We start from the raw sequence: 26,821 nt of genomic DNA, 5'->3' as shown, positions 1-26,821 counted from the left end.
TGAAGCTAGCTGAGAAAAAATGTAGAAAGGATTTATATAAACTGTCCACCTTGGAATTTTCCCAGGACTTCACAAGGGGAGCAGTGATAAGCTTGAAAAATACAGTTACTTAAAAGGTCTGATCTTCAAATTTGAGCAAATATTCTATCGATAATATTCTAACTGCAGCTAATTGTGAATTAGGACTTTGAGATTAAAGAAAATGACACTAAATTGCAGTTAGGTCCAGTGGAGTCTTTTAAAGATTAATTTGGGAGCCGTGGCTCCGATATCTCATGCTTTCTTGATTTTGTGCCCAGTCTTGAAGACCAGTCTTGAAGTGTCAGTTTGGTTTCAGTTTTCTTTGGGAGGAGAGAACAAGGGCTTTGCTACCCAAGGCAACTCTTGCACTGCAGATCAGTCCCAGACCCTTAGTAGCAACACATCTGTCTGAAATGCTGGTTTCCAAATGGCATGGCTGTGCATCAGGATGGAAATGCAGTGTGCGTGCTGGATCTGTTCATTTCAGTCCCTAGCAGAGACAGGATCACCATGGTTAATCTGACATCATTGATACACTATTGTTTGACTGTATGTGAACTCTTATTCCCCAGCAGTTGATACTTCTGTGATTTCTCTTAAGTATTCATCAGCCCCCGCACTCCAGAACACTGCTCTTCTCCCCCGTTCTTCCCAAATGCTCTTGGAAGACACATAATGGGCCTGTCAGGCAGCTTCCCTGGCTAGATGTGGTGGGATGATTTGCAACTTGGCTGTAAATGAGTGGGACCTGGAAGGGAGCCCAGATTCCAGAGAAAGTCTGTCTTTTTTATTTTTTTATTTTTGACAAGTACAGTGGATGAGTCCTTAAGGGAGATGAAAGAAGATGGGGACTGTAAAGTGCAAGGAGAAAGTTTTGAGTCTGCAAATGCCAGTTTCTTGTTGCTCCTTGGGATTTTAAAACTAGGGTGGTTATTTCTGATGCATTGCGGTTACTCCTGCCTTGTCTTGGACTGGAAACATTTTGTGTTAGATTTGCATTCACCAAAAGCAGCATCAGTGGTACTATTGAATGTCCCTCCTAGACAGAAGCAAGAACTGTGGGGGCTGGCTCCTTCCCCATTGGGATCTGCAGTGTCTGACCCCTGGGTCTGCTTCCAGAACGTGACAGACATGCCTTGTCCGAGTGACCATTCTTTGCTTCCCAGGGATCAATAATCTGCTGTTTGTTTTTGCTACAGAGTCATTTCAGGTTGTCGTGAGAGGAAACGGATTTCGACATGCCCGTAACGTCGACAGAGTACTCTGCAGCTTCAGGATCAACGACACAGTCACACTCAGTAAGCTGTTTTGATTTTTATTATTATTTTTCTGATTATTATTATTTTTCTTCCTGAGTTTGCACTATAGCAGGCGTTTGCCTGGAAAACGTATTGGATTTTCAAATACTTCGGCTGTGAAGGCAATCACTATTGGATGAGGAGCTATCAAATTGCAGAAGGGAAAACCAGCACATGGCTCTATGAGGGGTAGGAGGAAGACAAGTAGGAACTGTTAAGCTTGGACCCATGGAGAAGGGTAATGTCATAGAATCATGGAAGCATTAAGGTTGGAATAGTCTAGCTCCTGAGAGGGGACAGAAGTGACAGACACATTAAAGTCTGAGTGCCTGGTGTTTTTGTGAAGATTACTGAAGACCGTTCACCTGGAGGAACTAGTGATCCTATTCTCATCTTGCATTCCTGTAAACCCACACAGGAAATCAGATTGCATATTCCATAGCTAATACTACCAGTGACAGTAAAATTCATTTTGCCTAACACGAGATCTATTCAGATGATGTTTTGGAGGTAGTCCTGACTCTTCATACATAAAATACATGTGAGTTGGTTTCTTACATGTCAAAGTCTAATGCCTTGATGTTAGATTTGCTCATACTGCAACGTCTGTGCAATTTGCTTTTTGAGGAACAGTTTGCTACCAGTTTGTCTCATGAGAAATGTGACTAAGCATTCAGAGCAGGCTTAACTTGTCCTGGATGTTTCTTTGCTGTTACCTTGTCCTCCTCTGTAGTAGCCAGGTTTGGGAGTTGCTGGATCCTGTGAGAAAGCTTGGCTGAGTGTGGTTCATGCAGTTGCCTAATTCAGATACAGTGGATATTGAGGATGTGAAGAAAGAAAGTTGGAGTGCAGAGAGTAGAGAGGAGCAGGTGTGATTGGAGAGGGGCATAGGGAAGGAGAGAGATGCAAGTCAAAGCAAAAGGTAGTCCATGGTGAATTTATTGTTGTTAGAGCATTTCTGTGCAGCCTGGAGAGATAAGTAGTGGAGATGAGTGAAGAAGTGAGCGATGGCTTTCACAACAGAAAGGTACCAGGAACCTATTGTTCTTGCTGTTTATTGAAGTCAGTAAAGAGGAGTCATTTTCTAAAAGCTTCAGAGGAGGACAGTGAGCAGGTGGTAACTATGAAACTGCACCTTCTGTGAATTAAAGGGGTTTGGGCCAATATGGCCAAAATCTCTCTGTGACTTGCATTAACTAATGTCACAGTTTGTGGACAAAGCTAAGAATAAAATGCAGTTAGCAGCACTTCAACTGTAGGCATTAACTTCTAGATAACCCTTCAAAACATTTCAATGAGTCAGAAGAAGATTAAGAGCTACAATATCTCCTTATAATAATCTGGCATGGCATCTCAATCTTGAAAGTTACAGTGTGAGCACAGAATGTGATATGACAGATAAAATTAGAGCAAGAATGTAAGCTAAATCCTGAGCTGAATTTCTGACTGTAAAATACGCAGTGGTACAACTGGCAATCTCAACAATATTGCCTTTAATCCACTGACCCCAGATCTCCCAATTAACTTTCTTGGGATGTGCTTTACAATGAGTTAGCATTACTGGGGAATCTATTTTTAGTCCAGTTGGGCTCATAAACAACCACAGAAAGAGATTAAGCAGCATGTGAAGGAAAGCAAAAGGCAGACGTGAGCTCAAGGGAAATGTGCTTTCAGGAGCAGTGATGAAGATGATACTAAAAATAATCTTTGAGGTGGGACAGCAGTCTTGTTCTGGGAGGCTTTTTTGCCTTCCCAAGCTACCTATCCAGCACCCAATTGAGTTGAGTAAGAAATGTTTGGGGTGCATCCTTGCTTAAAGGAAACATTGTGATGGACACCAAGTGGAATTGACACCAAGTCAACAGTGAGCTACTGTAGCAATAGAAAGTAGATCAGGTTCTGGGCTGCATCTGCAAGGGCATTGATAACAAAGAGCTGTGGTCATCCAGTTATGTTCCACTCTGCATGCTGTGTCCAATTCCACTCCCCCATTTCAAGCTGCAGGCACAGGGTCCAAAGGAAGGTCATGAAGGTGTCCCGAGGGCTGTAGAACCTGCCTTACATGGAAATACTGAATTAGCTGTCTTTGCCCTGGAGAAGAGGGGACCCTACGCCAGTATTTCCAGTGTTGAAGCTGAAGTACAGTAAAGGTACCTGCTTCAAGTGAGCGTATCATAGGCAAACATGGTCTCTGTCCCACAGCCTAGTTCTCTTCCTCCTGGTTTATGGGGCTCCTTCAGTAGCTAGAGACTTGGTGCAGATCTTTTTCAGTGGACATCCTTGTTTTATCTCCTTTGTAAACTCTGTTTGCCTCTTTATTTGCTGCTCCACTTTTTCTCTTGTCTGTAGCTTGAAAGTTCCCTCTTTACTTGAGGCTACACTGTCTGTGACCTGCCATCTGTGCTGCATCCCAATAGCTTCAGAGCTCAGCTTCCTGGCTCTGGTGCAAAACATTCATTCCTGGAAACACCCTGAAGTCTTCATAGAGCTGAGAATGTCATCCATCAGCTTTTCTCTATTCAGTGCATCCCATCCATGGAGACACAAAAACATCCAGTGTTGCCAATGGGAGGAACTGCTTGTGAGGGTTACTTCACTCCCAAACACTGTGACCTGGTGCTGGTGGGGGTCAGAAAACGACTCCTTCCACCTTTTTTCATTTTTGTTTTATTTTATTTTTTTAATACGCGCTGTCTCTGTAGCCAAATAATGTTTTACAAGTGTCCATCATCATCATATCACAGTAGCTTTCAGGAAAGGTCAAGTTCTCTTTTTGCAACCCATGGGCTTTTTTGCTTGAAGCTGTCTTATGTCCACAAAATGGCCGTGGAAAATAAGGATGAGGGCCAAATACATCCCCAACCCTCTGACCTGATGTATTCATTGTGTCCTGAATCAGTGTATAGGTGAAAAATGAGCTCATTCTCCTTGGCACCACACCAAGACTTCTCTGTTCATTTTGCACAATCCTAGAGTGCTTGATGCATTGACCTGGAAGGAAGAGGCCATAAACTCCATTTCTGAGTTCAAACTGTTCCCAAATTGAAGGAATCCAACAGTTGCTCATCAGTGTTCCCAGATCCACAACTCTCCTGGTGGAAATTGGCACAGCTTTATTAAGTTTGAGCTGCTCTATGTCAGCAAATATCTCAGTACTTCTGCTTTAATGCAGCCTGCAGCTCCAGCTTGTATTCTTTTTTGCCCACTTAGATGCAAACAGTTTGACATAAGCATGAACTCAAAGAGAGTTTTTATGGAAACCTTATGGAGAGTGGGTGGCTCAGCTGTTTTTGTTTGCTTGAAACTTCTCGGACTCTTATTGTATCAGAGAGGGAGGTATTTTTAAAGATAACATTAAGCCAGCAGTTTCTGAAACCTCAAATTATCCCTGATGAGATGTAGACCAGCACAGCTAGGACTCGATGAGGTTAAGGGCATGAGCTAATAGATTTTTATTGGGATTACTGGCAGAGAAAAGTGGCAGGTGAAGAGAGCTTTGGCTCATAATGTTCATAGCTATGGGATAGGAAAAAAAAATAATTAAAAAAGGAACATCTGTAGAAATCATGAAGAATATTTGGCTGCACAGAACGGTAATCAGATGCATGTTCAACAGCAGGGTGTTTTCTGCCAGCAGCAGGACCTAGGAGAATTGGTTTCAGACTGTGCAGAGTTAAAATTAATTATCCAGTGCAGTGACTTACGACTGCTTCATGGTGCTAAAATGTCTTTGTCTGCCCAGATTGTGCAGGATCCAGCAAAGATAGCTCTGGGCATGGAGGAAAGCTCTGTCCAAAGCAATTTAAAACTCAATGGAGGGATGAAAGATTGGTGAGGAAACAGCATGCACCATAGCAGAGATAGGACCAAATCTTTTGCATTCTAGGGAATGCTGTGTACACTTGGCCAGATCAAGTTGCCCAGGAGCCCATTCAGTGTGACTTTCAACACCTTCAGGGATGGAGCATCCATGTAAATAAATAGGAATAGTATGAAAATAGGAGAAAGAGTTGTGCTTCTCTCAAATGCTTTCCTAGCCTCTGACAAATGGCTGTGTGGGTACTTTGTGCAAAGGAGTGTGATGGGCCTTATGGTAACTGCACCATGGGACTGAAGTGGGGCAAGGCATGCCCCTGAAGGACACCTCCTGGTAGTGACCCTTTCATACTGGAGCATGTGCTGCACTCAGAGCTGCCAGTTGTGAGCATGAGCAAATTAATAGTGCGGTGCCTGCCAAGTTCTGTTAGCAGTTTTTAGTCTATACATACTTGGTGAACAGAGCTGTAAGCTCAGCAGATGAACCCTTCAGAGGCAAAGGAACCCATCAGAATAAAAAAATTCCTTCCAGATCCCCTCTCTCTATCTAGAGACACTTATGGATGTGATATCATTGCTATGTGCTTATCTCTCTTCCCCCCATCCTCTAAACTCGGCTCTGGCTTTGGCATTCAAAGCTCACGTGTCCCTACACATAACAGAGCAATCATAGCATGATCTCAATGTGGTTTTCATTACAGCATTAACAAAACATTCTCTCTTTATTTATGGGCCTTCTCATAGGCCGTTCAGTGTTCCAGTGTCTTTTTGCATTCCTACCTCCCCGCAAAGTGGATCTGAAATAAAAACTTTGCTTGCAGAGTTGTCATAAGGAATGGCATAAGAAGAGTCAGCCAGCATGATCTGCCACTGGGCTTTGGTAGTTGGTGCAGAGAATAATAGGAGTATTTTGGGTTTTCAGATGAATAATGGAAGTGCTCAGGTCCATGTTAGCTCAGCACTACCTATCTCATAGAATCCCAGAATCACAAAGTTTGGAAAAGACCTCTAAGGTCATCTAGTCCAATCATCCACCTACCACCAGTACTACCTATTAAACCATGTTCCTAAGTTCCACATCAACCCTTTCCTTAAACATTTCCAGGGATGGTGATGCCACCACTTCCCTGGGTATCCTGCTCCAAAAGTTGGTCTCAGGTGTCCAAAGAGAAAACAACCTCCTTAGCACAAACATTCCTGAGGGAACCTCATGTGAGAGTAGCCAGATTCCCCTGATTTGGCTGTACTAGTCTAACAGAAACCGTAGCTTCTTAGAGATGCAAAAGTCCAACAGTCAGCATTGGTAGTATTGAGATGACAATCTGAAAGCATTAATGCTTTCTGTAAGAGATCTTTGCAGTCAGCTTTTAGTCTGCCCATTGGTTTTAGGATGAGCCATTAACCAAAGAAAAGGCTGTTTTATGCTATATAAGCAATCTGAAATGAAGTACTGTATTTCTTTGTCACCTTTGGGTTTTTGTTCCTCTGGTTTTACTCAGTTTTGCTCTTCTGTGTTAAAACATCATGCATATATTGAGACTGTTATTATTATAGTTGGGATGTACTCCAAGTCCTGGCTTGCCAAAAGGCTACACCCTGCTAATGGCAAAAGAAACTACACACTAATGCTAGGACTAATAGATTTTACAGGCTACAGATAGCTGTTAAAAGGTATAGGAATGCTGGATAGTGAATTACGGGAATTTGAGCAGTAGAAAATACCTTGCTGAAAGGGCATCTATAGAAAACAGATGTATTCTGGGGAGATGTTTGACCCGTCTCCATTTCTGCACACAGCTGTGAGGAGATTATTAGTTTTAGCTACCCATTTATACTTCTTCTTATAGACATCTTTTACAGTAATAGCCTTATTTTGTTTGATGCAGTCGTCAGGGCTGGATAGGTAAGTAACAAAAAGCGTGCTCCTTACTTTGGGTGGACTTTCTCAAAGGTGAAGCCTTGCAACACTTCCTGAGGCTCTGCCCATAACTGATGCCTGCAATGCATTTCTATAAATCTGGCAAAGGACTCTAGATGACTTCTGCAGGGCTGCAAGGCCAGCTAGCGGCCGAGCTGAGAAGGGAAATTGCTTCCTGTGCAGCAAGATCAGCAGCACAGAGTGGGCCCTGCCTTCCCAGCTCATCCACCAGCATCGTCAGCTGACAGGAGTCCAAACCACAAAGTTCAGCTTTGGCACGAGATCTGGAGCTCGGGAGCATTCGGACCATTTCTTACTGCACAGAAATACAGCAAGTTTTTATGTAACCTGAAAAAAAAAGAAGAAAAAAAAGAGGCATCTTTTCAAATGCAGCTAGAGATGCAATAGCAGATGGGAAGTGTTGTTTTGTTTGGTTTCTTAGTGTACGTTTTCCAGGAAGGAGTCAGATGGCCAGAGTTTTGCAAACGGAACGAATCCTCTTTTGTTTAGAGCTAAGAAATAGTCACTCATTTTTGTGGTGAAACACAAGCATTCTCCAAACAAAATAATCTTTCTCTGTAGTCAACCCTGCTAGCTGTGAGGCTGATGCACTTTCTAGAGAGGCATAGATGTAATGCAAGTTAGGGGATGGGAAGGGAGAGAAACAGAAACAAAAAGCTGAGGAGTTCCAGTGCAAAATTAAACCAGCTTTCGTTTTAGTGAGTGCTGGCATGGAGCATTCCTTGGCTTTGGCTGCTGGTGTTAGCAAAGGAGAAGACAAGACACTGGTCTTCATTATCTTGTTGTGTGTGCGCTGAGACAATGTCATAAACTCATTATACCTTCATAAACCTGGGTGAGAACAACACTGGAGTGTCACAGTGCACTGCACTCATCACCAGTATGCATACTCCATGCGTGGGCAAAGTCAGTGGGAAACACTTCTGCTTTGCTTGGCTACTCCATTGCAAAAGTGAGTGACTGCATGTGATGTGAGCTCACCATGAATCCAGTGCTATGCTCAAGGTTATGTGGAGTGTGAGCATCACAGATGCTTTAAATACCCATTGTCTGTCACGCTCTCTCATAGTGAGAAAGTTGCCATTGTCAGTGGTGTGGGGCTAGCAAAGGAAAACCCCATGCTAATGCTCTTAATGTTTAGCATAGTGGAAATGTTAGTAGGTGTTCTTGTACCAGGGTTGTGGGAAAGCAGGAGTAATATATGGTACTTTCCAGGCCAACACTGGGGGCAGGGATCAAGAGGGATCACAGACTCTTGAAGGCTGCTCTCAGCAGCCGAGCCTTGATGCAGAAGTGAAGCCTGTTTGTGCAAACCATATGGCTGGCTGTGATGTTTCATTTTCAGCTGTTTGCTTGTGTGTCAACAGCCCCCTAACAAAACAACTGCTGCAGACAATGCAAAAATTCAAGTGTGTGTGCATGGGATTTGCTGGAAACATAAGGAAAACTTAAGTGAAAGCTATAACTTTTCACTACTGTTGCATTTTTTAATGGAGCATAGAAAATAAACAGTCCCTAACCTGCTTTAGGAAATCATCCTTTATTTTGCTGCCAAAGCAAAGAAATAGGCCACTATGAAATAGGGATTGTAATGTGTGATAGGAATTACTTGAGCAATATTGTTTCTTTCTACAGTTTTGCATTCAGTAAAAACCTCTCCTGTAGGAATGTCTGGGAGAGAGGGCTTGACTCAGTGAGTCCTGCTCCTGCACCAAGGGAGCAAACTCTTGCAAACTTTGTCTTGTTTCTTCTTCATTCTACATTCACTACAGTAAAATGTGCTGCATAGCCCTGCTTCTGAGTGAGCCCTGCTGAGCTCCAACCATCACGAATGAGACCAATGTTGGGGTTGGTTAGGATTATGTTTAGGGTTAGAGGAGTTGGGTTGGGTCAGAGTTAAGTTTGGCTTGTGGTCGGGGTTAGAGTTGGGTTAGGGTTATGATTAGGATTATAATTAAGTTAGTTTTAAGGTTAGAGTTCGGTCTGAGCACTGGTGTTGGGGTAGCATTATTGTGCTTCACTGCTATCACCCAGATCACTATTAGACAATATCCACGTGAAAAAATCTAGCAACCAAGACTGAACAAGACTCACAGCTGATGCTTCTTTCAAGAAGATTACTGCACTCTCTTTGGCTTTTGCCTCTGTGGTTTTTCCTCTTTCCGTTGGCACCTTAAGTGGAATTGTAGCTCGAAAACAAAAGACTGTGCAGAATAGACCAGTTCAACTATTCATTAGACTGCTAATGAATCTTCTTCTTGCTCTCCTTCTTGCTCCTTTCCATCCCATTTCTGTCAGTGATGCCAGTTTGGCACTGCACCCTGTTTCTAATCTTGATTCCATGTTGCCCATGTTAATGCTCTCTGGGAAGATAAGTGAGTGGACTGTGCAGTTGGTTTCCTTGGTTTTGCTTTCTGCATTTCAAACAGCAAAGCAAGGTGGTATTCTCCTGCTTAACACAGTACCATAGAAAGGACTCCTCTGTCCTGCAGCGTATCTTGATAAGATTTAAGATTTGGATTTGTGATCGGTTTTAAATCTGCCAGGATTTCAAACAAAATTAAAGTTTTAACTGGAAATTTTTAGGAAATCTGATGGTATTTGCTAAGTGATCTCATTTCATCTATGTGTAAGCATATCTAGAGAAGATCCTAGAGGTGGTTCTAACCACAGCAGGAAGAAAGCTTCATGATGCAGTGACACACTTCTGGAAACTGCTGATTCAGCAGAATCAAACTATTCTGTAGGAATGTGTGGTTTCTAGCCAAAAGTAAAAGAAACCAGCCTGTCTGCCTGGTTTTCTGCCAACCTGCCTGATCTCTGGTCAGCTGGCTAATGGGCCAGGAAGTTCCTTAGGATCCCCATCTCTCTGGTGACTAGGGAGGTAGTGCAAAGTTCTAAGTCTACAAAAGAGCATTGGCTGATATTCCTGTTTCCGAGGCTAACTCCTATTGTTATTTTATTTTATTTTTCACTCTGCTTTAAAAGCTGTAGCAGAGGCAAGAAGGTTTAATTTAGGTTCAGACAGTTCAGCCTTGAAGTTGTGAGATTTTCCATGATTTTCTTCACCCATCTATTTCCAGTCATATGTGATCTATTGCACTTACATTGCACGGGTCTCATTGGTTCTTTATGGGTCTCTTCCAACTTGAGATATTCTATGATTCTACATTCAAGCCTCCTATACAAAGGGGCTGTGATGACTGTGCATTCAGAAAGCTTTGGGTCTTCAGTTCTGTTGTGACTCAGATTTAGGGCATGAGAGACTTCAGCAGCACACACTGGCTGCGGGGTTGGGAAGGATGTTGCCTACAGAATGGGGCTGGCAGACAATGCTGGACTTCTGATGCCCTGAGCCCTGCTGCAGGGCTTCACAAGTCAGGAAAAACATTATTCTAAGCTATGTCTCGAGGTCTGTGTTACTGATCTGGTAATAAATCTTTGTATTTCTCTCTCTTTTTTTTTTTTTTCTTCTTTTTTTTTCCCCAGATGAGAAGCCTTTTGTCGTGGAAGATACTTATTTACTCTGCCCAGCACCTGTGCTACGAGAAGTTGGCATGTATGTTTTTTCTACATTCTCTAGTACTTTGCCCATGGGAAAATAACAGTCTGCCTCATCTCATTATACTCTATTCTTATGTGCAACTAATTCTTATGTTGTCATCTGTGTTTCACCTTTGAGGAGATCATAGCTTTTAAACCACAAATTTTTAGGTTAATGCAGAGCATTGTTCACTATCATCGGTTGGGATTTATCAGGTGTGGCACATCTGAGTGCACCAATTGGCTACAGCATGTTTGCATTACATGTGTCAATTGATTTAGGATTTCTCTGCCACTATCTCAACTTAGGGTAGCTTATTAATAGTTCTGTGACCAGACTTTGGACCCCCATATGGGATTTCCATCTAAAGGACTTCTGTGCCTGAACAGATATTTTTCTCTTTTTCATGTAAGTACAGAGGAGAGTCAATAGGAGGGTAAATAATCCTTTCAGTGACAGAAAAATATTCTTTCTTCAAATGGGGAAAGTTTTGCTGCTGATCCTGAAGTCCAAGTTCCAGACAGTGTTATCCAAAACTGGATTGCAGACAGGCAGCCCTGACTTGTTTCTTTGGTGTTTTTTTTTTAGGGAGGCAGCTCTTCAAGTTAGCATGAACGATGGCCTAAGCTTCATCTCCAGCTCTGTCATCATCTCCAGTACACACTGTGTAAGTTCTTATTCATCCACTTGAAATGATTCAGTAGGATGGTTCTATTTAACAGCAGATTTGTTTGGTACACTGGTATTAAGGTTTCCAATTTAATCAGCTTGGCGTGTGAAGGACTTGTTTCCCTCTTTTGAAACTGAGTCTGTGAGCACAGAAATTTAGCATTTTCTGTGCCATAATATGGCAAAGCTCTTTTGCTTTCAGTGAACACCTTAGCCCTTATATCCACATGCACAGATCAGAGCAGAACTAGCAGCCAAAGTCTGAAGGTGTCTATGCCTTCTTGCCCAATGAACAAAAGGCATGTCTTGTGTTCTTTTTTAAGTCAGTCTGCCTCAACCATGGTGCTGCCAGTGGTAAAAGACACACAGCAGTTGTGATTGCTCTCTTAGACTGAAGACCAGTATGCACTTTGATGACAAAACCTTTCTGTGCAACATTTAAATAGTTTAGAAGATGTTAAGAAATAGTCAAGAGTTGGACTTAATGATCGTTATGGTTCCCTTCCAACTTGACTCCCAAATGTTTATAGAGCAGGGCAGATGGAGTGTAAGCATCTGTATCTAACAGGCTTTTTTATCACTGCAGATACCAAAACTTTTAGCTAGTTTTCATGATAAGAAAGTTGGGCCAGTCTCTCATAAGTTTAATAATAAAATGATACTGTACTAGTAGAGGTCTTGATCTTTATTTAAGTCTCCTAGGAACAAGATCGACAAATAAATATCAGTTTTATCAAACAGTGAGTGCTCTAAGAGAAAGAAAACATAAAACCATGGCACCATCTGAGACAAATAGGTCACTTCTTGGCAAGGAACAAAGGATCAAGGCCTTTGCCTTGGAATGCATCACAGCTTTGGTGCTGTAATTCAGCAAGGCCTGACTCCAGAGGACTCAGTACTCCTGTGCTCACGTTGTGTCTTCCAATGCCAACTGCCAGCTGCTGGAAATGGGATACTGGGAATTTTTGCCTTGCCCAGCAGAATCATTTTTGTGAGGGCAAGAAACACTTTTTCCACATTTAGGCTGCCTTCACATACAAACATGAGGCAAACATATTGTTCTTGAGCATTTGTCCCTTTTAGGAAATGACAGTTTTGTGTCTCTTGAATTCAGCAATGCACATCCCTCTCTAGCAGAAACTCAGTCCCTCTGGGAACAGACAGCTTTAGCTTGAACCCATACTGCCTAACTGAAGTCATTATTTGCATTTTTTCCACTTGAGGTGTAAAATCTGCTACAGCATTTCAATGTGGAGAAAATGAGAGCAGGTTTGGAATGAAAGCATATGTAATGAGTGATTTAATCTCCTTCCTGCTCTGTTGAGAAAGAATGAAAGACATTCTGTTTTCCAGCACTAAGTGACTCTACTTGTCAGGACTGTCAGCACCACATTAGATCTCACTGGTGAATACTGTTGGGGGTTTGGGGTTGGTTTTTTTTGCTTGTTTTTCTTATTCTAAAGGAGACACAACTGAAGCAGACTCACAGCTTCTACATGTTCTTTCAAATCTTGGCATACATACCTGCAGATAGAATCCACTTGCTTGTATTGCACATGTCCATTGTGCTTCATGGGGCTTCTTGCTTTCCGTAGGTTTCTGATTCCTGAAATGTGGCAGGCTTCAAGGTTTGCAATCAAATATATGCAAGGGATGCCTTAAATTCAGCTGATTAGGCTCTATTTTAGTCTTTCTTTTGCTCAACTGCTTGTGCTTTCCTGTGTCAGAGTGCAGGCAAGGCAGTGTATGCTTTTATACCCCATTTCCTCACATCTCAAGAAATTACTCATTCAGGTTCCTAAAATAAAATTACCAGAAACACTTGAATTCTGTTTTTAAAGTGAGTATTCAGGCTGTCCTTGTTCTTTACTGCAGTTCTGTCTTCTGATGAAAAGTAGCTGATTTTCTATTTAATAAAAGAAGACAGAAGACCTTTGTAAGGATGTTTTTGCTGCAGAGGATATTTCCATTTTAAAGTACGCTTTGGGAAGACTTGCAGTCACTCAGCTGAATCTGGTGGAGATGAATTGGGAAAAAAGGAACCAAAATTCTTCTTCCAAACTGGACCAGTGACTTTCAAGCCCAAGTTATGAAGCAGTTCATAGGAGGTCTTTGGGGCCTTTGTTTTGTTTTTCTTTCTCAGGATCTTCAGTATGAGTTTTCAGAGGCAAAGGAGTTGATTTACTTTTAAATCCCTGTGGTGAGGATCTGGATCTTGCACTCACCCATTAGCCACCAGATGCAATTCCAAATGGAAGATCTTAGTGATGAGTAAGGAAGAGCTCATCTCAAGTCTGATCTCAGGCAAGAGTGGCTCTAGTTAAAATTTGTCATTTTCTGGAGCTGGTAAGAACCATTTACCACGGAATTCCATAGGTCCACTCAGTTTTAAGAGTGCAGCCCTTGTCTCAATGAAGTGTGAAAGAACAGAATGTGGATTATATCAAGATTATCTCAACATAAGGTTGGGTTCTTGTAGTAGTGAGACGTGTCTGCAAAATGGCAACCCATTCCTCCATAGAGTTCAGACCTGGATGATAGTGTCAGGGCATATTTCTGCCAGTCCAGATTGGAAAATTAAAGGCATGCTGGAGAGAAGCAATGGGTATTGCACCCATTGCTATGAGAAGACAAAGCATGCCAACCCCAGTTATTCATGTATCCATAGGTGGGTAGGACTGGAGCATATGCTGTCTCAGGTCCCCAAGTGGTGATGTGCAAAAAGCAGCACATGCTCCAATGGGATGGAAGTGGGAGGGCTGTGTCCTGCTCACTTTTGCAGGGTGCTTACAGCAGCAGAGGCCTTTATGACATCTTGCTGGGGGAATGCAGTGATTTCTGTTTATTTGTCAAAAATTGGGCCAGACACAGGAGCTGTTGTGGTTGGGCAAAGCATTTGTTTTATTAACTTATGGAATGCAGCTGAAACCCTCTAGCTTAAGCAGCGTGATGCTGCCTGCAGTGAATGAAGCCTGCTTGTGTCCTCTCTGTGGATGGCCAATACTATTTTTTATTTAAAGATCTTGCTAACCCAACACCCCAGACCAAAGGATTACTGTCTGGCATTTGGTAAATCTTCTACGAGTGGAAGGTTGGTTTTATTTCAAAAGCAAGAGGGTGACACTGTGTAAATCAGGGGCTGCAGGCAGAAGTTTAATCCTGCCCTCCACTAACCTATGTATTAGAGTTAAACAAAGATGGGGTTGCCCTGAGCATAATTTAGGGTGGTATTTGGCCTAAGCTGTGAGACCACTGGCAGCTACCCCAACAGTACAAGGGAATGGCTGGAATGAGAGCATTTTTAAAGCTGGAGACAGTGTGCTGTTTATGTGCTTAGCTAGGGGATGAGATGCCAGCATCTATGACAAAACTCAGCTGGCTGGAAGGATTTGATGAATTTGTCTCTTTGCTTGCTTGTCTTGGAGAGTTATGAATTTATTTCTCTGAAGTTGGTTTTTCAATATTTGCACCTCTTAAAGAATATTTTTCTTCCATTTTAAAGTTCCCTGTGGGGGAAGGATGCTCCTTTCCAAATAATGAGCAAAGAAACCACATTGTTACTGCATTACCTAAGCAGAAGAAAGCAAAATTCTGCAGGGGCATCCAGGTGACCTCTGCTGCTGGCAGAAGGAGCTAAATGGCAGCCCTGAGTACTGAAGCCTTCAAAGGTTGGGCACATGGAGGAGCTTCTTAAGAAGTGATTTCAAGGCTACAGCATCATGCTGACCCAAGGAGAAGCTGAACTTGTTTCCCTCTGTGCTTTTGGACAAAATCATCTCTGCTTTGTAGAATCCAATACAGATTCAAAGCCTTTTCTCTCTCCAACTCTTGGAACCAGTGATTGCTTGGACTGACATCAGGAGAAGATTGCCCTTGAAGGTATTTAAGAGGCCTATGGAAGTATCCTGTGCATCTCTTTTGCCACTGTGTCTTCCTGTTCTGAGTTTCCAGGAGCTACTCTGATGTCAAACAATGTTTAGGTATCAAAACTCACCACTGTTGCCTCCATCACTTGATTCAGTGTGTCCTTGCCTAGGGGACAGGACATTCCCCCTCCTGGCTATCTTCTAAATATCTTCTTCATCCAGCAAAGATTGTTCTGTCTGCTTTACAGGTATTTAAAGTGACCTTGGTCACTGCTCTCAAGATCCTCATACTGTGTGCTAGTAGAAACCTGAAGCATCTGGTAGCTGAATAAAGCCATCTGTGACTGTCAGGCTTAGATGTGGCATTACAGAGCACAAATGCTGTATGTCTATAGACGATGAAAGACTGAATTCTTCTTGATCTGTTTTCTCACACCTTTTAAAGAGACACTGAGTTGGAAAGTAAAGATTAATGTCATTTCCAGTCTCAGTCTGTAAGCTGGCAGCTTACACTGATGCTCAGGTGTTCTCTTAGATGTCACACTTTCTATCTTTAACCTGACAGACCAGAATATTCTCACTGGATGACATACAATCAATGGTCAGAGGTTAAAAAGTAGTTCTGTTCTCCTGTTGGCATCTTAGATACAGACAATGGTTTACTCTCTGCTAAACATATCAAGACCCCCATCTTGCAGCACCGAGTGTAAGGCATAGAGCCCAAGATGAAATGGGAGCCACCCCTGCAGAGCATCCTCAGCCCACCAGTGCTAACAATTAAAATGTGTATATATCTATTTCTCAGCTGTTAACCTCAGCACACCTGAGGTTTGCAAACTTGCACTGCATCAAACTTCAGTGCTGTGAGTGTTGCTTTCATGTGCTTGTGTACTGTGCTCATCAGGTAGTGGATGGTGGAGTTGGGAAACCCTTAAAAAAGGGATTTGCTCCTCTTCCCATGTCAGGAGTTTTCTGAAGAACTGAAAGAGGGAGAAAGTATTAGATACTGCTGTCAGAATGGTTACACAGGAGATGTACAGTAGAGGAAGTAATTAATGAATCAGTGTTCACAGGCAGGAAGTCAGTCCTACTCCACTGCTGCCAAGTTCCTCAGAGCGGAGAGAGCGCATCTCGGACAGAAGCCAGGATGGGAATTAAAATAAGTCTTTGTTCATTTTCTAAAAGGCTCCCAGAAGAGCAAAACCCACTAATGACCTCTTGCACTAGCAACTCTCAAAACTGGAAGGGAGGTGAAAACTGCAGGGCTGGAGTGACCGTGTAAAGGAGGTCTCCTGGGCAGCTCCAATGCCTCAGCTGGAAGATCAATCCCCTGTACCACCTAGTGAGAAACATATGGTGCTTCTCTGCAAGGAGAGACAATGGATCATAGAATCATTTGAATTGGAAGGAACTTTTGAAGGTCATCTAGGCCATCTCCCCTGCAGTGAACTGAGACATCTACAGCAAGGTCAGGGCGCTCAGGGCCCCATCCAGCCTGACCCTGGGTGCATCCAGGAATGGGGCATCCACCTCCATCCAATGGAGGCACCCACACATGGGGTGCAAGAACATTTCTGCTGCAGGATGTTAATCTACCAATGACTGAAAGTTGTTTTTGTTTGCCGTGTGTATACAGTTCACAGTGGATGTCTTCTGTGGCACTCTCAGTTTCTTCAGGAGGAGAGCAAGGAGAATTGTGCTTGTGAAGAGGAGCCTTTCAGATGAGGAGGGATGTATTGGGCCAGGGGATTTGGGGGGAGAGGTTGCATTTGCCAACGCAATACCTAAACTGGGCTTGCTCCTATCCGGTGCTAGTAGATACCAACCTTGCCTTACCTTAGAGGTTGGTGTTGCAAACCTGCACCCACTATTCTGGGAAGAAATAGTGTCTCTGATCCCACAGTTCCAATTGCAAGGATACATGAAACGTTGAAACAAGCTGGAAAAAAGAATTTGGTCTCATCACTTCAACAGGTGTTGCTTTTGACAAAAAGGATGTGAGTACTGGCACATCTTTCTCCATCTTTGTTTCCCCTATTTTTTTTTTTGTTTTCCTGGGGCTGTTTGAAAGAGACTGGAGGAATTTGTACATTTAGTCAAACAATAGTGGATGGATTTTGTCTTTAAATATGGAGAAAAAGAAGGTCAGAAATTCAAGAAAGCACTTCAGGCCTGTAGTAAAATCTGATGACTCCCTACAGTGAAGGGTTTTTTATTCAGAAGGAATGTGATTGCAGTGCTAACACAGGGTTTTTTCAATTGTGACTTTGTTCTGTGCTGCACAGTTATGGCTCTGCTAGTTATCACTGTTCCTGGGTCTGTAGGCAATTAAAGTGCATTTACTATTGTATCAATAGAAGCTTTATGAAACTGCAGAGTAAATTTAATGAGCCCTTTCCTAGGCCTTGACCTGTGTATTATTAGTTGAAATATTGCTCTGTGGGAACTCCAGGGCACACGATTTCAGGTCTGTTTCTAAAATAAATTGCTCTTAGTTGTTTCATGCTGCAGATATAGTAAGCAGTAAATGGTTTTGCCTCTCAGATCACCCTAAGAGTTAAATCTGCAGAAATTCTTTCACTCTAATATTCTTACATGGGCTGTTTTATAACACCCTCATGTAAGGTAGGCATTTTAAAACAGTGTACTCCTAAGATTTGGGAAATAGTATTCCCAAAAGAGACCAATACATTGGGAGTGGAGAAGGAATCATAGAATGGACATTTGGAAAAGCCCTTCTCCTTGGGGTTGCTCTCAAGTTCTTCTCTCATCTGTACATATATATCTGGGATTACCCGACCCAAGCACAGCACTTTGCCTTTGGCCTTGTTGAAACTGATTTATTTTTTCTGGGCCCACTTCTTTGTCCAGGCCCCTTTAGGTGGCATCCTTTCCTTCCACACTACCAAATGTGATTCCAATTTAAACAAAATTTCAGAAGGAAACTTGTCTCATACATCTTGTTTTGTGGGTTCAGGTCATGCTGGTATTTGCTTAACCTTGCTGAACTCGTGACAGGCTGCCTCATGGGGAACGTCACCAGTTCAGCCTTGGGGGGAAGTGTGTAAGAGCATTAGTTCAGGATGGTGCTGCTTAGATTTTCATTACTTTTTTTAACAAAGTTGGTTAAATGCTACAAATCTCAGACACACAAAGGCAAGGCATTCCAGAGCTGTACCGTGCTGTTTTCCTTCCTTTCCTTGCAAAGAAGTAAACCCAAATCGAGCCATAAATGGCTGTTGTTATGACAAAATGTAATTCCACAGAATTTTGTCTGTTATTCCGGTTGCTATTCACCTCCCAAAATGAATTTAGCATCCTTATATTGAGGGCTGCCTTCAGGCACAAATGAAAACCAAAAGAAATGCTTAGGTTTCACCTCAAAGACTTTGCTTTTTGGGTCCAAGTGTCAAGGGACAAGAGAGGGCTCTTTCGGAATAGAAGCTCCTCAGTCAAAATGGGAACATCTCCAAATGGTTAGATACCCATCATATGAAGGATTTTTGATTGAATTGAGAAAAAGTTCACCTATCTCACCAGACCCTATTGTATGTAGTGCCAACTCCCAGATGCAGTGTATTCCATTGCAAGACAGGGATCATTTGAATTTTACCCTTAATTCTGCTCTATCTGTCTTCCAAAGGTCTTGCTAACACTTCTGTTTATCTGGAAACTTGTGGCTATTTCTTCTGAAGGAAAAACTGAGTGTGTTTTCCTAAGTATGAGCACTGCAATCAGGGATTAGAGAAATGTTTTCTCTGACCAAAGATCTTCCCTTGTAACAGAGGGAGCAATAATTACTCCTCCTTTCCTCCATGTGTGAACTCTACAGGACAAGGGCTGTCCTTTGGTCTGGGTTTGTACAGCATGTGGTAAAGTGAGGCTTCACTGGTGTTTATATTGTGCTGTCAAGCAAATAACCAAGGATGCTGGAAGAATCTTTTGTAAACGGACTCTCGTTTTCTTTCAGCTGTGAAAGGAAGGGAGGAAAGTAGATTGTTGCCAAAGGACCTCTCATTTCACAACACAGTAAACTTAGAAAAGTGGAGCTGAAGATGTGTAGACTGGGTGACCCAGAACAGGTGTTTCTTGCTCACATCTCCTCCTGAGCTTGGCTCAAACAATTACATAGACCATGATCAAAGAGGTTAGCATTATAGAATAGCGTATTCTGTGAGATTCCATTTCCTTTTAGAAATTAGACTGGATCATAATACAACTACTACTAATAATAATGAAGTTCCGATGTGTGTGTGATGATAGGCATCAATTTCTTTTGCAGCAACAGGGGCATTCCCAAGAGAGTCAAGTTCTATGGCTGCATTCTAGATAGAAGGTGAATGTTCCCTTCACAATAAAAGCTGCCTGAATCTGATGTGCAAAGGCCAGGGTCATCCTTTGTCCTCCCCTTCCTCTGTTCAACCTGATTCTCCTTTCTCTTCTATGAGAAAATCTCTGCCAGAATTTGGATGCTCGTTCAGAACCTATAGTCAAGACTGTCATAAAGCCTTTTAGCAGCACTTTGTTCTTTTCCTCTTAATACCCCCAGTATGCTCTAAGTGTGTCACTGCTCTTCCCACTGAGAAAATGTAAAGACTGTAGATTTTAATGTGCAGGATGCTGGACTGGGATAGAGACTTGCACATCTCCTGGGATTTAGCAGTAGTAAGTGTCGTTTTAGTTATTATGAGTCACTCTGAAGGCAGACTTGATGAGGTGGCTGCATTGCACTGCACTGTTGTTCCCAGGTAGCAGAACAGGTCTCACACTGCATTCCCAGTACAGGAACAGTAATGCTGTCAGTTTTCCAGCCTGCCCAGAGTGAGAATGGCTGGAAAGGCTCCAAGATGCTCTGCTGCACAGCATGGGATCAATGGTCCGGGGAGCAGTTAGCTGGTAAGGGAGTATCACCTCTGTGATCCTACCTTCTGATGAATTCAGTAGGAGTTAAAACAAACTCCTTGTACTGAACTTCACTATCTACTAAAGCCAAGTGCTTGATGCATGTATGCAACAGGAGTCCATCCCTCTTAGCCACACCACAAAGTCAGTGTGTTTAAACACATGCTTCAACTTAAATCTATTTCTGTTGTGGTAATGAGCATGCACGCTAACCACTGCCCTCTCCCTATAAATCAATGGTGCATTAATTCATCAACAGCAGTGCTTGAGCACATTTGTTAGATGCACCTAGTACTTCATTCATCACTCCTGAACCTCAGTAGTCAAAGCTTTCAGGAGACAGTACACTCTGAAGTTACTATTCCATTTTCCAATTCTGGAGTAACCACTGTATGCTGCAGATGCCAGTACAGTAAAGGGAGAAAATATGAAATAAAACCTTAAACAAAATAATTAGGATTCAAACAAAACAAGAACAAATTTCCATCTGATGCATAGTGGCTTTTTTTGTTTGAAACCCTCAGATGTAAGCCATTGAAAAGTCAATGAGGAGACAATTTATGTGTGTTTCCCTTAGAAGCACCCTGGATGCCTGAGGTGAAAGAGGGTCTTAGAGTCACTGATTCTGTTTTATAGCTTTGCCTGTCTGTACAATTGCATTCCTGCTTCCTAAAGCAAAAATTGTAGGAACTTGATCTTGGGCATTAATATTTGTAGGCAGCAAGAGAAGTGTAGATGAGTCATTTCCCTGGAGCATTCATCCCTGTTTGCTGACTCTTGAAGGAATGTGCATGTACCTAACCATGACCTTTTTCTCTTAGTTATGATCTTCCCAACGTATGTGTGTGTGCCCTAGAGGAATGTCTTGTTTTGGAGGGCAGCACATAGCTGCATTTCTGTGGGTAGACTTAAGGAAATAGCCTATGCCATGGGTTCTGGGTCAAATTTTGTCATCCCTCACCAATTGGGGTACCTATAGACCCAGATGTGGGCCGGGTTCCTTCCTCATGACAAAAGAATTCCCCCCAGTCAGTTCGGCTCCTTAAAGGCCAGCACATTTCAGCACTAATTTCTGAGTAAAAGAGTTTATGTATATATATGTGTGTGTGTGTGTGTGTATGTCTGTGTATGAAGAAATGCCTCAAATCTCCCATTTCAGATTTCTCGATATTCTTAATATTTTGCGATATCATCCAGAGGTTGTTTGGCCTTCAACTGCCAGCAATACTTGCAGCGTTTTCTTGGACTTGTTGGATTCTTTGGCAGGGAAAAGACAAACAGCTTCAAGGCACTGATGCCTTGCATTCCCTACCAGCTTATTTGTTTCAGAGTCTACGTGAGGTTTCACATGTCAAATGTGTAGCGTGTCAAAACATCATTTAAAGATCCTGCTCACTTTCTTGTAGACTGTTTCTTGATATGATTGCAAAGCATTTTAAAACAATGGCTCCAAGCATCATTAGGTCTTCAGCAGCTGTCTGAAAGCAAGTTGTAAATATTTTACGTTTAGTTTACAGTTGGCAGAAATGGTATCAGTACCTTAGCTCAGTTTTTTTGTGATGGAGATCCTGCCGTAGGCACAGGCACCACAGTTTTATCTCAGTATAAGCAGTAAAAATAAATCCCAATGAGAAAGTAGCACTGATTTCAGATAACTCTGTATACTTAGGGGCTCCCGTGCTTCATTTCGTAGATATTTAACAGGAACTCCAGTTGTTAAGTGTTAAAATTCTTCTTTGTCTTCATAATGAAAGCTGTTTTCATTCTCTGAATTAACAACCTTTATTCAATACATGTGTCAAACGTAGCTCATTGAATTATTCCAGCATTTGTGTCACTCTTCCAAATGTTCATTTAAAAATAATGGAATGGAAACAGACATTTCAGAAGTCTTCACCAGCCCATTTTAACCATCTTTAAGGCAGGGAGAAAGGCTCAAAAATGCCAGTGGAACTTTCTCTAACTGTTCTAGCAGGCGTATTTTCCTTCTTGTTTATTATGCAGCTTGGGTAGTGGCACTTTCCATCTAAGCACAGTTCAAGCTCTATGAAACTATAGACAGTACACATAATGGTAACTGAATTATAGCAGAAACTGAAAATATAGAGGTCAAACAAAGAAAAAGCAAGATTTTGGGTCACTTCGGTGATTATGGTAGGTTTTATTATGTACATATGTGTTGTCCTTGCCTGACTTGCTAGAGTTTCCTCATTGCCTAGTTCACAGCAGTGACAGTGTAATCAGAGGAAATGAAGATAGAATTTGTAGATTCAGGGTTCTTGATTTGTTGCTTAATAGCTGTGGCTGAGCCCAGAAAATTCAGTTCTTATCTGTCTGGAATATTTTCATCTCTGTTCAAATTTAAGAAAAGGATTTAATACCAACCCCACATTTTCGCGTGTCTGGTTTTGATATCGGAAGACAGCTCATTCCTGCAGGCTTGTCATGCAGTACTGGCTTTGGTGAGAGGCACTACCTGAGTGAGAAATGTAAGTTTTGGCAAATGAAACCCTTTCAACTCCTCTGGACTATTTCACTGCTGAGAGACGCAGAATACCAGCTGGCCCCATCAGCTGCCTTGCAGAGATCCAGATGTGTTAGGGTAATGTAAACTGCTCTTTGCAGTACAAACAGATTCTGTTAAAAAACAGTTGAAAGACCAGTTTAATTTGCCTTGTATTTTTACAAATTGTTTTTAAATTATTCTTAATGACAAAATTTATTTCAGTATAGGCACAAAAGGGCAGACAGCCATTAGACGTAAAAAGCCTTCCTTCTTTTATGATTTCATAGCAACAAAGAAGCAGAATCACATATTCTAAAGTGCTTAACATCAGCACGTTCCATTTTGTAGATGATGGATGTTACTTCATGCCATCTGTCTAAAGGAACAACACCAAAATGTACAGCTCTGTCTTCTCAGATGAGTTTTATTTTGTGTCAGGGTCCAGTTTCCATTTCCAGAGATGTCTTGGGTGAATTCTCCTGTGCAAACTACATCTCTTTTATTTCCAAGTGTCAAAGATTAGATTGCCTTGATCCAAGATATCCAGAAATGTCTTCTGCACTAGAAGAAGGTTTGGAAAATGTTCTTGACCTTGATTGTTTTTCCATTATTCTTACCATTTTGGTATGATGGGAGATCATCTGGCCATTGAATTAGAGTGACTTAAGCAGGCACCCAATTTTCCCATCCTGCAGGTCAGTCTGCTCTTGAATGTGTCCTTAGTGAGACTTAGTGATCCTGACATTTGGGTGGGGTTACTGTATGCCTGGCTCTTACATCAAGAACTTCTCAAACAGGCTTAAGTCAGGACTGCCTGCTGGCTTATCTCAGAGTGGGATGATACTGGTGAGACACGGTATAGGGAAGCTGGCATGTCTTAGTGAGCCAAAACATCTGGTTTGAGTTAATCTAATCAACAAGAAATAATGCACATTTGGTTTTGATTGCTATGTTGAGGTGCCTTGTGCAGCAGTTTGGATTGTTAGAACCAGAGAATTGCAAATGCCTTTTTAAGTGAGGAAAACTTAAAGGGCCATCCTGCAGCCTGCCAAGGCCCACTGCTGTCTCACGTTGAGCCTGCTGTCACCAGCACCCTCAGGTCCCTTTCTTCTGAGGCTCTCCAGCCACTCAACTCCTCCATGCTGTGCCTGTGTCCAGGTTATGCCATCCCAGCTGTACCACTTAGCATTTTCCTTTGCTGAATTTCAGGCTAGTGCTCCAGTCTATCTACCTATATCCCTCAGCAAGGGACTGAACAGAACCTCCATACAACGCTCTGAGGTCTGCTTTCTTCATCACCCAGTGTGGCATGAACCAGATGGTTTCACAGTCAGGCAATTTCTTCAGAAGGATGTCGTGAGGGATGCTGCCTAAGGCCTTACTGAAATCCAGACAGATTACATCCCCTCTTTCCCTTTATCCACTGCTTTCCCTTAATCCACCAAGCAGGTGGATTACCATAGAAAGAGATCAGATTATTAAGGCAGGACTTTTCCTTGATGAACCCACGTTGACAATGGCTGATAACAGCTTTGTTCTTTAACGGCCTTTCATTATCCCCCAGGACAATTTTCTTCAGAACTTTTCCAGTCACTGAGGTGAAACCAACAGATCTGTAGTGTTTCAAGTCTTCTCTCATGCCCTGTTTGTAGTGTTGGGTACATCCAGCTCATCACTGACTTTCTTTGGTAGATTGCTGCCAGCAGTTACTAGCTTTAACGTCTGCTAATTCATTCTGGACTCAGGGGTGAATCCTGTCAGGCCCCATGGACTTAGGATCATTGAGTTGATAAAACAGTTTTCTTACAATTTTGGAAACCACAAATGGAAAGTCACTGCTCCCCTCATCGTGGTCCTCCAATTCAGATGACTGGACAACTCAAGATCTACCATTAATATTAAAAACTGAAGCAAAAATTTGTCTTTTCGTCATTCTATCTTGTTAGGTGAACGTCTTCACCAATATTCAGTCCAGTGTTTTCTTTAGACCTCCTCTTGCTGTTGACATACTTCAAAAAGCCCTTTTTTGGTTGCTGACTGACTCCACACTGGCCATTGCCATCTCAAGTTGAGCTTCAGCATTTCTCATTTTCTCCCTACAGACGTGAACGGCAGCTCTCTGAAGAGTTTTCCATTTGGAGTAAATTAGGATTCTGGTGTTATATCAAGTTTGTACAAGAGGGAAAAATAGAATCAAAGAATCATAGAATGATTTGAGTTGGAGGGGACCCTTAAAGACCATCTAGCCCAAGTCCCTGTGATGAACAGTTCATCTGCAGTTCAATCAGTTTGCTGTAGATCACCACAAACAGTCACAAAGAAAGGAGAATGCTTGGTAAATCATAAGGAAACACTGCGTTGTGAACTGTGATACTTTAAAAATACATATATTTTTTTCAGTTTTCACAGCATTCTGAGGAGCACAGGAACATAAATTCCGATCTGAAGCAAAATCAACTTTTTAAGTAATTGTGCAATGGCTTGGAAAACCAAACCCAAACTTCCTACAGCTCCAGGAGGTGAACAAGATGCCTCAGCCCCTTCACAGTAACTGAGGATGGGGAAGGTGCCCCATTTAGATGTATGAAAGAGGAAAACTGTGTTTTCTGCTGGTGGCACTCACGTGCTGTCTGCGTTTCTCTTTCAGTCAGATGGGACAGTCCTGGCTATAGCTTTGTTGATCCTCTTCCTGCTGCTGGCGTTGGCTCTCCTCTGGTGGTTCTGGCCTCTTTGCTGCACAGTGGTAAGTCCTCCTCACCTTACACTGAATTCAGCCTGCTGACAGCTCCATGGTATTTCTGTACGAATGAGCTGCAAGAAACTGTGTCTGGAATGGGGAAGCCAGTTTGCAGATGGGAAAAGCCTTCCCTCTCCTTGTGATCACTGCACCTTTTATCAAGTGTTTGTTGTTACTATCGTGCAACATGTTCTGAAGAGTTAAAAAGTGTAGTTACAGAGCTCATGTCTGAAAAAGGCAGACAAAAGGTGGAGGAAACAGAAGGAGAAGGTCAGGGGAGGTAAGGGGGAATCAGGGACTTGAGATAAGCTTTTCTCTCACACATCACCCTGCTGTCTGACTGCAAGGACCTGTCGTACCTCTGTACATCTCTGCTGTTTGTGCCCTAGGGCTGCCTTTTCCAATGGAAACCAGTGTGAAGAGGGATTATTGTGGTGCATGCGATTCAGTGAATCTCAACCTTTGCTTTGCATCTCGTTTTCATAAGCAAATACAGAGCAAGAATTACTGTCAGCAGAACTAGGGACTGGTTTTGGTGTCAGGCTGCATATAATGTTTCAAATGCATCTTTTAAGGTTATCCAAACTGGCTCATGTTTCCAGGTCACTACCATTGTTCCTGATTGTAAATCACTTACCCAGTTTTCTAAGTTTACACCATGTTGTAGTGTACTTCCTTGCAAGCTGAGGAGCCACAGGCGCTGCAGGAGCTGGTTATATCTGAGGAGTCTTTGTGTGAGATGTGTTTCCCTATCCAGAACAAAGATGAAAAACTTGGAGGAAAAAATCTTAATAATCTCTGCCTGTTTATGGATGGATAAGTGAGGGGTAAAATGCTTCTTTTCAAGGTCATTTGGCATTTCCGTCCTGAGTAGAAAACCAGAATGGAAAAAGTACTTATCTGGACTTTTTGGAACAATAAAAAAAAATCAGTTCTAAAACTGAACAAAGGATTAGCAGTGGGGTAGATTTCTGGGAGCTGTTTGTTCGAGCTAGATGGCCTGTTCCCAGCAAAATCAGGACAACTTTCATTGGCACATCTGCATGGGAGTCAATGGAGGTGAACCCATGTGGGGTTTACACAAGGATTTAGAGGAGAACTGAGGTGACAGAGAGGAGAGGCTGTAAGTGATGCTACCGTTTAAGGGCTCTTTTGCAGGAGAACAATGAGGCTGATAAGAAGGCATTAATGAGAGCAGAAGGGTATGGAGCAGAGTGAGTATGGAACTATGTGCATTGAGAAGGCAGTGCAGGACTGCCCCAAGGGAACAATATAGAGACAGCAGTCATAGAACTGTGTTGCTTTAAGTGTGTGTCAAACACGTCCCTTTACTTACTGGAAAGATTTTAATTCAGGAACCTGAGTGAGATGTCTTCATCTCTCCAGGCTGGCAGAGCAGTATTCCTCAGTAGTAAACAGGGGGCTCAGATACCTCACTGTGCATTTCAAGTCTGTAAAATTTAGAGAGAAATCCACAGAGGAGCACCCAGCCTGCTTGGTTTAGAGTGGGGAGAAAGAGAGCA

The 26,821-nt window shown here is 42.4% G+C and overlaps 1 protein-coding gene across 1 annotated transcript in view; it reads left to right on the top strand.

The window, feature by feature from the left end:
- Window positions 1–26,821, top strand: part of ANTXR1 (ANTXR cell adhesion molecule 1) — an 88,206-nt gene that overhangs the window by 20,378 nt on the left and 41,007 nt on the right. Inside the window, exons 10-13 of the mRNA XM_065745151.1 lie at window positions 1,221–1,319; window positions 10,564–10,633; window positions 11,207–11,285; window positions 25,209–25,304. Coding sequence (XP_065601223.1) covers window positions 1,221–1,319; window positions 10,564–10,633; window positions 11,207–11,285; window positions 25,209–25,304 — 344 coding nt within the window. The remainder of the gene's footprint in view (window positions 1–1,220; window positions 1,320–10,563; window positions 10,634–11,206; window positions 11,286–25,208; window positions 25,305–26,821) is intronic.

The sequence above is a fragment of the Cyrtonyx montezumae genome, unplaced genomic scaffold (genome assembly GCF_038088225.1).
Source record: "Cyrtonyx montezumae isolate F1298 unplaced genomic scaffold, pur_monq_1.0 scaffold_33, whole genome shotgun sequence".
Taxonomy (NCBI): Eukaryota; Metazoa; Chordata; class Aves; order Galliformes; family Odontophoridae; genus Cyrtonyx; species Cyrtonyx montezumae.
The sequence above is the reverse complement of the archived record's forward strand: the minus strand, read 5'-3'. Positions and strand labels throughout refer to the sequence as shown.